The sequence below is a fragment of the Curcuma longa genome, chromosome 16, assembly GCF_044706935.1.
Source record: "Curcuma longa cultivar G26 ecotype Majalengka, Jawa Barat chromosome 16, ITB_CL_G26_1.1, whole genome shotgun sequence".
Lineage (NCBI taxonomy): Eukaryota > Viridiplantae > Streptophyta > Magnoliopsida > Zingiberales > Zingiberaceae > Curcuma > Curcuma longa.
Window position 1 is genome coordinate 9,020,386 of NC_133876.1, and position 13,852 is coordinate 9,034,237.

General features: G+C 40.0%; 1 protein-coding gene and 1 pseudogene across 1 annotated transcript; one reads left to right on the forward strand and one right to left on the reverse strand.

Moving 5' to 3' along the window:
* LOC141847020 (subtilisin-like protease 4) overlaps positions 1–3,468 on the reverse strand; it is a 3,771-nt pseudogene extending 303 nt beyond the window's left edge.
* A 1,262-nt stretch (positions 3,469–4,730) lies between these two features.
* On the forward strand, positions 4,731–13,504 carry LOC141847021 (uncharacterized). Its single transcript, XM_074735015.1, has 8 exons — positions 4,731–4,865; positions 6,280–6,471; positions 6,620–6,742; positions 9,790–9,904; positions 10,280–11,469; positions 11,519–12,541; positions 12,633–12,718; positions 13,291–13,504. Exons 1-8 carry the CDS (start codon positions 4,731–4,733, stop codon positions 13,502–13,504), a joined length of 3,078 nt encoding a protein of 1,025 aa, XP_074591116.1.
* The last annotated feature ends 348 nt before the right edge of the window (positions 13,505–13,852 follow it).

Sequence of the window (13,852 nt, forward strand, 5' to 3'; positions counted from 1 at the left end):
CCTCGCCGACGTTGGTCACCGTTCTCGTGAAGGTCACCGTCCTTGTCTGGTTCGCCGGCAATCGAACGGTGATGGAAGGATAGTTGAGCTCTCCTTCAGGAATGCTCTTGATTGACGAGCAGTTGATTTTGCGGTGGACGATGATACGGACGTCGGCGTCACTGTAGCCGAGGCCGCAGAGGTAAGAATAATAATCCTCCGGAGAGATGTCGTAGACAAGCCCTGGGTCGAGGACCTTTAGCGGCTTGACGTGGCCGGCGCCGACCGCGAAAAGGTTGGCAGGAAGGTTCCTCTCGTCAGAGATGGGGTTGTTGGTGTTGTCATTCACATAGGCGGTCGTCATTATGGCGGATTTGATGGCGGCAGGCGACCAATCGGGATGGACTTTCTTGATAAGGGCGGCGACGCCGGAGAGGTGGGGGCAGGACATGGAGGTGCCGGAGATGACGTTGAATTTTTGCGTGTTCCAGACCGGCGAGGACGCTGACACCCGGGCCGGTGATGTCGGGCTTGAGGATCCCCGGCGTGATCTGGCTGGGCCCGCGGGAAGAGGAAGTTGTCGCCGGAGAGCGGGGCACATGGGTAACGGTGCCGTTGAAGATAATGGTTGCCATCGGGTTAGAGGAGGAGTTGATGTAAGCCTTGATCTTAAGTCCATAGGCGTAGGGAATGTGCGACGCCGGCAGCGCGTGAACGTCGGCGATGGTGCTGTCGCATATTGCGGTCCATTGACGAGCACCATGCCGGCGCCGCCGCTTGCTTGACGATTTGCCTTCTCGATCCGCCCGTTGATGCCGCGGTCGCAGAGCACAATCTTTCCCTTCACGTCGATACCGTCAAGGGAACCATCGAGACAAAAAGTGGCAGCGCCGCCGGGGAACACGAGAGGATACTTCTCGATGAGAATCCCTGCGGCTGGTAGATGCTCTCGCCGCTGAACTCGCTGCCGTCGCCGAGCTTTACGGTGGCCGAGAACTCACGGTCCATAGTGCTGGCCGCCACCGTGAGTAACCACGGCGCGTCATTGGATACGCTGAAATTAAACGGCCCCGAGTTGCCCGCCGAGCAGCTGACGAAGACTCCCTGCTCATGGCGTTAAAACCGCCGATCGCAACTGGGTCGAGGTAGATGGAACAGAGTCACCACCGAGCGAGAGTGAGAGCACATCGACACCGTCCTCCACTGCGGCGTCCATGCCAGCGGGTTCTGTCGTGCCCCTGACACTCGTCGTTCGAGCAAACCTTATAAATGGCGAGACGCGCGAGGGGGGCCATCCCGGCTGCCAATCCCCTGGCCAGCCCGTACACGTTAGCGCGCTTCACGAATGCTCCGGCAGCGGTGCTGGACGTCTGACTGCCGTGGCCGTCCTTATCGATAGGCGAATCTGTCGATCCGGTCCCGGACCCCTTATAGTTGACGAAGGACCGGGCGCCGATGAGCTTATTGTTGCAGAACTGCTTCCCCAAGTCGCAGCGGCCCTTCCACTTGGATGGAGGAGGCGGCATGCCGCGGTCACTATACGAAGGGTGGCCGGGGGTGACTCCGGTGTCGAGGACGCCTATGATGACGCCTTCCCCCATGTTGGTTGCGTTCCACACGCTGTGGGTGCGGTGGCGGAGTCCCAAGAACAGGGGCGTGTGGGTGGTCAACGGACGGTAAACCAAGCTCGGAACGGCGCGCACGAACCAGTCGACCTTCGACATGGCCGCCACCTCCCTCTCCGTCAACATCGCCGAGAAGCCGGTCATAACATTCCGGTAGGAGTGTATGACCCGTGACGCCGCATCATCTTCTTCGATCTCCAATGTTCCGGCCAGAAGGAAGGAGTAGTAGTCTCCAGAATCATATGCCGAAACTTCCGGCGGAACTTCGACGTGAACAATGTAAGCTTTAAGCTCTTCGTCGCAGGCCGCCCCGCCGTCGGACAGAGAAAAGAAACAAAGAGAAAGAAGAAAAAGATGGACGCCATTGGTGCAGTAATTGAACGTCACTCCTTGTCCTTGTGGAAAATTTACAGAAGAGATGATTATTTATAGCAACTAATCCGCGTTCGTTGAATTATTCAACTATTGATAACTTTCATTAGGTATTTTCCTTCGATTTGGCGATATATGAGGATCATTAATAGTATCCAAATAGCAACATTCGGTCTTTGATTTGGTATTTCCGTTTAATAGTATCCAAATTTCTTATTTATCCTCTAAATTACCACTCAAATTATTCAATCATTGATAGATAAGAGATGATAATAATTAATCAAATTTGCTTTAGATGTGAACGATTCAAATTTCATCTTGCTTTCAAATTTTAAAATTTAATAATGATCCTTAAGGTTACTTGATAATGTTTTTAAGGTTTTAAACTCTCATTCTGATTTATCCAACTATCAATGATACTTAGAGGTGAAATAACAAAACTTTTAAAAATATTTTAATTATCTACTTGGTTAATTAATGTAAGATGATATATAAATGATAATTGATCGGCTCGCTCATAACTTATCATGATTTTATAATCGGCTGCAAAATTCATTAAATACTATTAAAATCTCATTTTAAACTTTGTATAACCTTTATAAAAATAAGATTAACATTAAAATAGCTCAACACTATTATCTATAATTACTATATATAATTATAATAACTGCTATGATTTAATTGATTCTAATTAAAATAAAGCGATTCTGATAAGTATAATTATTTTTAACTCGGTTCTTAAAAAATATTTTGATATAATACTATGTAATTTAATTATAATAATATTATCATAAAGATTTTCGAGGTTCTTTGATGCGTCCGTAGAAATCTCACGATGTGTGACAGTAAAAACCCACCTTGCATTAAAGAGCGACACGTCAAACTCTTCTTCTTACTTTCTTCTTATGACTTGCGTAATATATCTGGAGAAGTCAGATTGACTGAGCCGTCGGATCCACCGAGACTTGTCGTCGCCGGTGATCGAGGAGCAATTGGTGTGGGTTCTCCGGCGAGGCGTGTGTTGAGGAGCCCAATCTCCATCATTCTGAAGCGTGTGAATATATACAATCACTGGCGTAGCCAGTGGTGGGCTGCACTGGGCTGGAGCCCAGTGAAGCCCAATAATTTTTAATTTAATATGTTAAATTAAAATTTAAAAAATTTAAATAATCAAATTTAGTCCTACTAATTAGTTTAGGTAATTGAAAATTCTGATTAAGCCATTGTATACAATCCGTATTAATTTTAATTAAGCATTAAAATATTACTTAAATTATTCATGTGTATGCATCTTGATACGACGGATCCTGGGTGGTTTTGCATGGTAGAAAAAGTCAAAAGTCAATATGATGTGGCAAGAAATGGTCAAAGGTCCAGCCCCCTTTGATCGGCCGACCTAACCTCAGCCGCGTCCGACCCAACTCCCACCGACTCGGCCCAGGTCCCAGAGATCTTCCAACCAACCCGAAGGTTGTTCCGATTGCTCGGCCATCCTGCCATTCTATCGACTCAGTACAACTTGGCCATCCTACCACTCTATCGGCTTAGTACAACTCGGTCATCCTACCACTCTATCGGTTCAGTACAGCTCGGCTCGTCGGCCACTTTGTCAGCTCAAGCCACCTTCACTCCTTCAGCTTAGCACTGATCGTTCACTCTACTTGGCCCTGGCCGACCCAAACCCCCTACTAGATCTTCTACCAGACTCTAACTCAGGCATGACTCCTCCCTTTTTCCGCTACCTTTAGCACTAGAAGACAATCTCAACATTAGAAGACAATCAAACGTGTGAACCCTACTGGCAAGTCAAAGCGGTTACTAGACTGTCAGACATGACTCCCTAGATCCTCTTCTGTTCCTACTCATGACTAAAAGACGAGAATAATCCACACGGCTAGAGGAGGAGGTGGCTACAAGATGACAAATTTGATCTCCTAGATATCGTCATATCAGCGCACTTGTCAGCAATTTACAGAACTTATCCCCTCAAGGTACAACATCCGCCTACCTCGGATCAATCACACTGCCCTTGTAGGTGAGTATAAAAGCTCCCCTTAGGCATGACAAAGCTCTCCATACTCTGCTAATTTGAACCGATCTTTCTTCTTCTTCTCGGCTCTTTGTTGACTTGAGTGTCAGAGTGACCTGGTGGAAATCTCTGGCACCTAGCTAATTTGCTTGTTCAATTCTTGTTTACAAGTCCGAGTACTCAGAGAGTCGGTAAAGATTGAGATGATATAATCTTGACTGATAGCTTGAATATTGACGTTATCTAGGCAGAACAAATCTTGACCATAATTTTCTGTTAATTATTAAAATTTTTAAAGAACTTAAAAAAAATATTCTGCGAAACAATCAAACAACCGACTCGGGCTTTGATTTTCCGAAACATTTTCAGGAAAAGCTCCTAAAAAATTCCAAAGGAATTAACCCAAGTGCGCGTAAACATTATAAAGAAACAAAAAGAGTCAACGCTGCAAACTGGCTTCACGGTTCATTGTGCAATTCCAATCACGAGCTGCTGACGTCTCCAGTTGATCGCCTTACCCACCTCTGCAGAACTGGCGTTACTCCCTCACGGGGATCCATAACAAGACATGAAGTCAAATCGAAGCGTTCCTGGAGCGGATCCTCTGTGCAGCTGCTAACGGCATCCTAAGCTGCCATTAATCCTTTGATACTTCCGCATTTAATTATTAAAACCCTTAATTAATCAACGAGGATTATGACAGCGAACCGAACGTTTGAGAGATAATGGAGATCGGAACTCGCAAGAAGAAGGCAACAGAGAAAGGAACAAGGAAACTGGTCGTCGCTTTGCTTCTTGGTCGCCCGCTCTGCCACCACACAAGGCGAGCGAGGGCGATCCGTTCGTGCTTCCTTCCCCGAGTTAGATCTCATCCTTGATCGAGCCGAGGGCCCTTGGGGTGCGATCTGAGGCGAAGTAAGAGAAGGGAGGAGATGTTTAAGTTGCATCGTCACAGGTCCGACCGACTCGAGGAGAAGGTCCAGTTCAAGTTCTCCAGTCTGCAGGCTATCAAGGTCCTCTTCCTGTTCTCCTCTCACTCCTTGATCTGCTTCATTTGCGACAAAATTTGTGATCTCCATCTTCTTAAACGGCTCAATAATTCGTCTTATGTGAAATGTTACAGTAGCTATTGGAAGATTTAGTAACATCTATAGTCCCAAAACCGAAGTATTTGGTTGGATTACGTAGTACTTGGCCTTGCCTTAATGAATTGAGAAGTCCGTAAAATTCTGGTATTAAAGTTTTTTTTTTCAATTGAAAGTGCACACGAACGGTTCAAATTAAGTAATCGAAGTATTGCTAGAATTTTTAATTGAATGGAAAGTTAGCTCAAACCTTGTTTTTTTAGATTTGGTTACACAAACGTCACTGTACCATCACCCATATTTCAAATAGGACGTTTTTTCAATGAATCATGAAAGTAATGCGCATGCACTTAACAGCAAGTATAAGTATGTTCTCCAAATAACTTCATGAGGCATGTGGATGTTCATACTAACACGATGATCATGGTGACGGGAGCTGATTAGATGGTCACCCAGCAACCTGTTTCTTGTGTTTTAAGTGTACCAATGGGATGGAATTGTTTAGTATATATTGCAAGTTTAAGGACTCAATTGAAACAAAAAATATAACAACCTGTTTGAGTTGTTTGAGTTTTAAACGATAGGTGAAGGGCCATCTATATAACTAATTGTTTTATTTTATATGAATATAGTTGCAGCGGTGATGTTCAAAACTTGGAGTTGTTTGTGTCCTACCACAGGCTAGTGGTTAAGTGGCTTAATTAGTAGGCCATGGCTGTTGATTTCCAGTAGTTCTAACATATGAACTCTTTTGGTTGTCTTCTTAATCATACCTTTTCTCTTTCATTATGCTCATATTTTTTAACTTAATAATCTAAACTCAATTGTATTGCTTGTTATGCAAACAAATTACTGAAGTAATTATATTGCCATAATTTTGTGCCGTATACAGTTTACTGTCTATATGGAGCTTAAGAAACTTGAGCATCTATATCATGAAACCAGCTTATCTTTGAATTAGAATTGTCAAGTAACTGCATGCATATGTTAGTTCTAATATGCAAGATTTCTCTATATTTTTTTCTATGATGATTTCCCATACTTTCATCTGTCCTTCATTATATAAGTTGAGCATTTTCGATAAAATTCTGACTAATTAGAAAAAAGAAATTTATAAATGTGTTTCTTTGTTCTTCAAAACATTTTAGCTTTGGGAAATCATGTATATTGTTACATTTTAATCATACAGGTACCTAGAGGATGGGACCGGCTCATGCTCTCCATAATCTTAATGGAGTCTGGGAAAGTCCTTGCTAAAACTGGCAAAGCTACAGTACGAAGTGGGAATTGCCAATGGACCGAAGCAGAGACTCTGTGGGTGTCTCAAGCTGATGCATCCCAAGATCTTGAAAAATGCCAATTTAAGATTGTTGTTTCACTGGTCTGACTCACTAATTGTATAATGTTTCCCTACACAGTTTATTTTGTCAATATACATGGATTATCTTAAGATCTTTAGGAAATACTGCACCCAATCTTTCAGTGACTAAGTTTGAGAACTCATTTTTTCAGACTAACTTCTTGTGCAGGCTTCTTCTCGACCTGCTGTTCTTGGCGAGGTCATCTTAAGACTAGCAGATTATTTGGGTAAAGAAGATTCTGGTCTTCTCTTCCTTCCTTTAAAGAAGTGTGATGCTGGCACTACTTTACAGGTAAAATGACTTGGCCTAAGTTTTCATGATTTTATTATGTTACAAACACTGCAGAATTAGTTTCCCTTGGGAATACAAGAACATTCATAGCTCCTCAATTTTGTCAGACAATAACTGATATATATCATGGAAATACAACAATACTTTTGAATGGACTGCAAAAATGTGTGGATATCATACTATGCTGAGGGTGATTGACTGATTTTTTGGCCACTCAATTCTTAGATCAATAGCAAAACTTAAGCACTGGTTGTATGTCTATTTCCAAGATTCGTTAGCTTTGCTCATTTTAAGTGTTGAGCAGTCCACTTGTCAAACTTCTTTGTAAATAAATAATATGGTTGTAGGAACTGATCTTGCATTAACACTCCTCTTTTCTATTACTTCATATCCTTCCTTAAGAACTACTTCATAGTTCATACCATTTCAGAAATCATCCAAAACAGTCATTTACATTCTTCATGCATTGCACATAAAATCAAATGCATTCAAAAATAGAAAATAGAATAATAAATAGAATATAGAAAATTTATACAATTTAATTGTTGTAAAAGAATATAAATGTAGAAAAAGTTGATTATAAAATTAATGCAAGAACAAATGAGAAGTGTTTTAACTACCTCCCACATATTTGATTCCTTCACCTAAAAAGAAGTTTGCAGAACCAAAATCTTTTATAATTCCTTCATTATATTTCTACCAAAAAAAAGTAAGCCAGTCGGATACTAGATCTCAAAAGTATGAAAGTTCCCCTTGAGGTTGTTCGTACGACTAGTACTTGAAATACCATTTTCCCTCTTTCTATTAGGATTGGAAATCCTCTTGTTTCCAAAATAGTTTCTGAGTCTTCTTACTCAAACTTGAAAGGGAAATGAAGGATTCATAAGTGATGCTAGTTGTGATACGAGATAACAGTTGGAGCCCTGACCTCATCTACTTACTTTTCCAAAAACTTCTAAGTGATTGCCAAGACAATTCCTTAACAGCAGCCACCTTACAACTTACGTCCTCTGGGGAACATTTAAATGCCACTGAACTTAACCCAGTCTTACAACTGCTACTAATCTTAGCTCAGGCTCACAGTTGTAAAACCTTTCACTACTATGTGAACTCTAGTAAACAAACTGAACAAATAACAAGACAAAGAACCAAGACGGGTAATTCTCCTTTTTTCCAAATGACAAATTGCTTATAATAATTCTATTAACACTTGCACTAGTGTGTGTCCATTTTAAGTCACCTATGAGTCTTAAGCTTGATGGACTACTAATTGTATTTCTTTACCCATCTGTTTCTACCAGAGCAAGATCTGCAATGAGGTCAATAATTATAATTTGAAGTACACGTGATGCACCTCTTAGACTAAAAGTGTACAATGAGATATAAGCACAAACACTTGACTCGCTTAAAAACTTGTCCAAGAATCTTCACATCTACTCCATAAAATAATAGTATGAGAAAATTGATTCTGATGCTTATTTGATATCTTGACCTGTCAACTAACTGTAACATTTGTCTATTTATTTATTTATTTTTTAACATGAACAATTTCAAGAAGAAACATGGAAACTTATTCTTGTGTTTATTTATAGCAATTTTAGTTGTCCCAGAGCTACTAGATGCCATTTGTATACTTAAATGTTTGCTCCTACTTTGTGTCGTTGTTTTTTTAAAGCTTATTTTCCTTTCTTCCCTTCTTCAAGTCACACAAAGTCAATGACTGTGATATCTGAAGCCAAGGTTGTTTGTGTGTAAACCATTGACAATGACAATACTGTTCTTTTTTCCTATATTTCTGCAGGTTAAGATTCATTGTTCTACCCCAAAATCAAAATTAAGGTTCAATTGTTCTTTGGCTTGAAATCCAGATTATGCGAATGTCTCTTCCTATACTATTGCTAACTTGTTTATTTGCTATAGAGTCACACAATCTTGGCAAGAAACCCATCTTCATTCTGAACATCAAGATAGTATTGATTTTTTGGATAACAAGCCAGATGCATCTGACCATAGATTCAATAGTAGTGTTAGAGATCCAAGTAACCAATTGAGCAATACTTATCCAGAGGAACCAAGGATACGGTAAGCTTCTCATGCACGTAGTTACTGTAGTTGTCATAAGAATTAGCTTTCTCCTACAAGTTCCCATTTACTTTTTTACTTAATTTGGCAATATTGGACAAAAGTAGGAGATAAATGCATCTCTATCTGTAGGTGCTAGTTACTTTTACTTGTTAGCTTTGTATATATTATTTGATATATCTTCATTATGAAGAATGAAAATTTCTACCCCTACATTTGTCCCTCCAGGCTTGAATAGTTAGTTCAATCTATGAAAATAATGTTCATTTAATTTGTTTGACTTCCACATCAAATGAGACTTTGACCAGGTTGTATAAGTTTGGTTTCTTACTAGAAATGAGTTAGGATCTATAGTAGACTTGTTCAAAAGCTTGGTAAAAAATTTGGCTTCACCCAATTCATCAAATATTACATCAGTCCTCAGAGAATCTCCAAGAGTGATCATGCTTTTTGACAAGTAATTCATATGTTGAAACTCACCAATCTTGATATAAGAAGAAAGTCAACGAAACAAAATTCTTAAGATATTTTCACCTCACATGCCCAAAGGCAATAACTTCCATAATTCGAGACAATGTCTTCCTTACCATTTGCTATAAAAAATGAAAACAAACAGATCAGGTAACATCCTACAGTTGCATCTTCAACACTTTAACTTGTATTAGTCTCCTTACACGTGCATCAGTCTTATTCACATGAGTTGTAAATACATTGGTCATAAACCTCTTTCTATTGTTTCCCTGATGTGGTGGTTTCTTGCTCCCGTCATATTATCTGCACCTTCTAAAGATAACTTTCTTTATCCTTCTAAAGTTGGCTCTTGACTAATTCTCGGCATCTGAACATCTCTGAGGCTATTGCCATATTTTTCTACTGGTTTCATTTTGGTCAGTGGAAAATTTCTTCTCTCTCTCTCTTGTATGATTTTTTTTTCATAATCAATGTTTTTTGTGTCCATTTTGCAGGATACCTACTACTCAGCATCTGGATCACATCGTAGTACTGATTCAGGGGATAGCTTTTGGAAGGACAGATTCTTCCCCCCAAAACAACATAAGTGGGGGGAAATATTGCCAGAAGGCAAGATTCAACAGGTTCCCAGACTAGTGCAACTAATGGTACAAGTCCTATGCATGAACTTATAAGATCAAACCCATCATCTTTCAACTCTAGATCCTCAGGTTCCTCAGTACACCATAACATGACCTCACGAGCATCGAATGATAAATTTACAGCATCATCACTAAAGCCATCTGTTTCTTCAAAAGAACTTGTTGAGGCTGCTGAAGAGATCGAGGAACTCAATGACGAAGTTAAGATGTGGGAGAGACATTCTAGGCAGTTGAAGCTGATCTTGAGAATTTAAAGAAGGAACTATCTGAGAAATCTAAGCATCAAGCAAACCTGGATAGGCAACTTTCAGCAGCATACAGTGAATGTGATTTCTGCGGTTAGAAGTTGAACAACTGAAAGCTGCACTGCAGAAGTCGACATCGAAAGATTCAGATTGTCAAGCTGTGAAAAGCGAAGATATGCTTCATCATGCACAGAAGGAACTGGAGGATGAGCTAAAGTTTCAGAAAGACACCAATTCTAATTTAACTCGACAGTTGAGGAAAACACAAGAATCAAACATTGAGCTTGTTTCTGTCCTTCAAGAATTAGAAGAAATTATAGAGAAACAGAGGCTGGAGATAGCCGACCTTTATAAACAGAACCACATAGATGAAAATGAACAAAACAAGAATAGAAAATCTATCCACAATCAGGTTGGATGGGAGAGAGAATTAGCACAGAAAGAAGAAATTCTTGTCCTGGAGGAGAAGTTATCCAACATTGTGAAGAATCAGGAGAAGAATGAAAACCATTCTGATCAAATACGAGAAATTGAGGTCCTTAAAGCTAAAGTAAATGATCTAGAGAGGGATTGTGCTGAGCTTACTGATGAAAACCTAGATCTTATATTCAAGTTGAAGGAATTGAGCAAGGAGACTGCAAATGAGCCTCAAAATCTAGAAAAGAAAATTAGAGTCAATGGTATTAACGAAGATGGTCTTCAGTCTCTATTGTTGGTGAAGGAACAAGAGATAGCTACACTCCAACAATCTAACAGCGAGCTAGAAGATCTTTTTTCCACAGTCCAGGAAGAGAAATCTCGAATGGAGGAAGATTTGGCTTCCCTACGGAAAGAATGTATGGATACTACAGAACACTTGCAAGATGTGGAGCATGATTTGCAAGTGCTCACAGGTAGCATAGAATTGCATTCTTCTGCTAATAAGTGTCTTGAAAGAACGTCAATGGAGCTTGAAAGAAACAAAAATGAGTTAGAGTTGCACGTAACTCAGCTAGAAGAAGAAAATGTTGAGCTATCAGAACTTGTATCTGCTTTAGAAGCCCAACTAAGATACATAAAAAAGGAGAAAGAATCCATCCAGTTGGACCTAGAAGGTACCAGCTCACTTGCTGCTGATTTGAAGAATGAAGTTGAACATCAAAAGATGGAAATGGAATTGCAGAAAGCAGAATTAAAACAAAAGCTACAAGAGACAGAAAAACGCTTATCGGAAGTGTTAGAGGAGTCAGATCTATTGAGTAGATCAAATACAAAACTGCAGAGGCAGGAGATAGAGTTGCATCAACAGGTTACACTTCTCAAAATTGAATTCAATAAAGAGAAATGATTTCTATAAGCAAGTTGAATTACTAGAACTGAAGATTGGTTTGATTCAAGCAGACACCGTAACAAAGGAGAAATCACTGCTATCCCAACTCGAGCAAATTTTTGAAGATCACAAAGAACATGGAGAAAGAATAGGGAAAGCACACATTTTGCTAAATAAGATTGAACTAGAGAAAACAATTGAAGTAGAAAATCTTGAGAAGGAGGTAGCTAACCTGACTGCACAGAAGTCCTCAAACCATGGTGACCTAGAAAAAATAGCATCAGATGCAGTGCATGAGGTGTCTGTCTTACGTTCAGATAAAGCTAAACTTGAATGGAATCTTCTGGAAGCCAATTCAAAAATAAAACTGTATGAGACTGAATTGCTGAATTTGCATCAAGAGTCTGAGGATAAGATAGCAGGATTAGTAGATTTACTTAATGCTTCAAAGCAGAGTGAGGAAATGCTAATGGATGATATAGAGCATATTCACCAAGCAATTGACAGTGTCAAGTATAGTGAAGAGAAACTTAGGAATATGGAGAATAATGGAGAATTGATTGATAAAGCTTCTCAAGTAGTTGAAGGGATTCCCATGTCAGAAGTTCAAGTTAATAAATTAGTCCATCTTCAGAATTCTGTCTTGGACCTTAAAAACACTTTTGATGATGCAAAATTGGAAAACCGAAGGTTGGAAGGTTTGTTGAAGTCATTATCGAAAGAATATGAAGAACTGAAGAGTGAGAAAGAGTCCTTGACCGAGAGAGTGACCAACATGCAGAAGGCTAGATCTGACAGTGAAGAGGATAGGCACAACAGCGTTGTGTTGCAAGAAAAAGTTTTGCTATTAGAAAATGAGCTGTCGCTAAAAGCAGCATCATGCGCTCAGGAGCCAGAGTTGAAGAAGGAACTTGATCTCATGAAGCAGACAAATAGCGAATATGAAATAAAGATTCGAAGTCTTGAGCAGGAAAATCATTATTTGATGAATAAAGTGGAGACAGTGGAGAAGGAACTTGTGCTGCAAAGAACATCAAACAAGGACGAGAAAGTGAATACTTCTTAACCATTTTTTTCTTTTTCTATCCTATATGCAATCAATCATATCTGAGTGACATTATAAAATCATTTTGACGTACCAGGAAGTTAATCATGATTCAGAGATTTTAATTGAAGCCGAAACTGAGGATGTGGATGCATATAGAATGGATCAAGTGCAACTTAAAAGGTATGCATGTTTAAGTATTTGGACTTTAGAAGCATTTACTCATGTTGAGAAGTTTTCTTTATCAAGTCTCTGCACCGAGTTATCCCTCATCATTTGTTTACCGAAGTGGATGAGCACGACAAGAGAGGAGGAAGAGAGACAAAGGAACAAGTTGTACATACAAAAACTATCATCCATGTACCTTCTCTCTAACCTCTTTCCTCCTTTCATCCACCCGAGTAAATAAAACACCAAGTGCATACAAATGCCACAACAAACGTTATCTTATTGTCGAAGGTAGTCTGAAATGTGCCTTCCTGGATCCAGGGTACTATGTTGCAATGAACTGGTCAGTCATTTGTGGGGGCACATTTTGAGTCTGTTTTCTATCTATAAATGGCTCTCATTTCCTTCAGTCAGAATTCAGATGACTAATGGAGCCCTCGACTTGACCTAATTTAAAGGGCAAAATTGCAGATGAGGGTATCCTTGTGCATTCTCCATTCAAACTGCGAAGTCATGCATTTAGTGGCAAGCCATAACTCAACTTCCTGAATCGAAATTATTCCTTACTTTCTATGAATTGTTTACAGAGTAATCTCGGAGAAGCAAGCAGACCAATCCAACGTTCTCGACAAGAATGTAAATGACAACTCTGATAGAATTTCAGCTTTAGAGACGGAGCTAAAAGAGATGAGAGAACGGTACCTTCACATCAGCCTCCAATATGCCCAAGTGGAAGCTCAGCGCGAAGAACTAGTAATGCAGCTTAAATCTGTGAAAAAGGAGAAGAGGTGGTTCTCATGAAACTGATTCAAATTCTTTTCCTGTAGTTCATACATTTTTTCCTTCTTTTTGTTATCATTCATTGGCTATCATGAGAATGTAAGCAGTATCTTGAAGCAAAATTAATAATCTTTACGGTCACCGAAAATTTATACACGAATTGTTATAATTTTAGGAAATCGATCGGTGGTACAATGCAAGTCTCTTGTTTTCCTGTTTCTCTATGCTCAACATAAGATATCATCCATTGCAAAATGTTCAGTCATGACTTGTCATCGTCGAGTACTCTTGTTAGCTAGATGGTGAAGAAGACACCTTGTACCAAGGTCTCTAAACCCTAGCTACTTTAAGAAGAGAAGAGAGGAGAAG

What these genes read in the sequence shown, in the direction of transcription:
- LOC141847021 (XM_074735015.1), top strand. Translation starts at nt 4,731, where the DNA reads ATGGAGATCGGAACTCGCAAGAAGAAGGCAACAGAGAAAGGAACAAGG. An exon ending in ATGCTGGCACTACTTTACAG is followed by an intron (nt 6,743 to 9,789) that starts GTAAAATGACTT and finishes TCCATTTTGCAG; the next exon opens with GATACCTACTACTCAGCATC. An exon ending in GATCAAGTGCAACTTAAAAG is followed by an intron (nt 12,719 to 13,290) that starts GTATGCATGTTT and finishes AATTGTTTACAG; the next exon opens with AGTAATCTCGGAGAAGCAAG.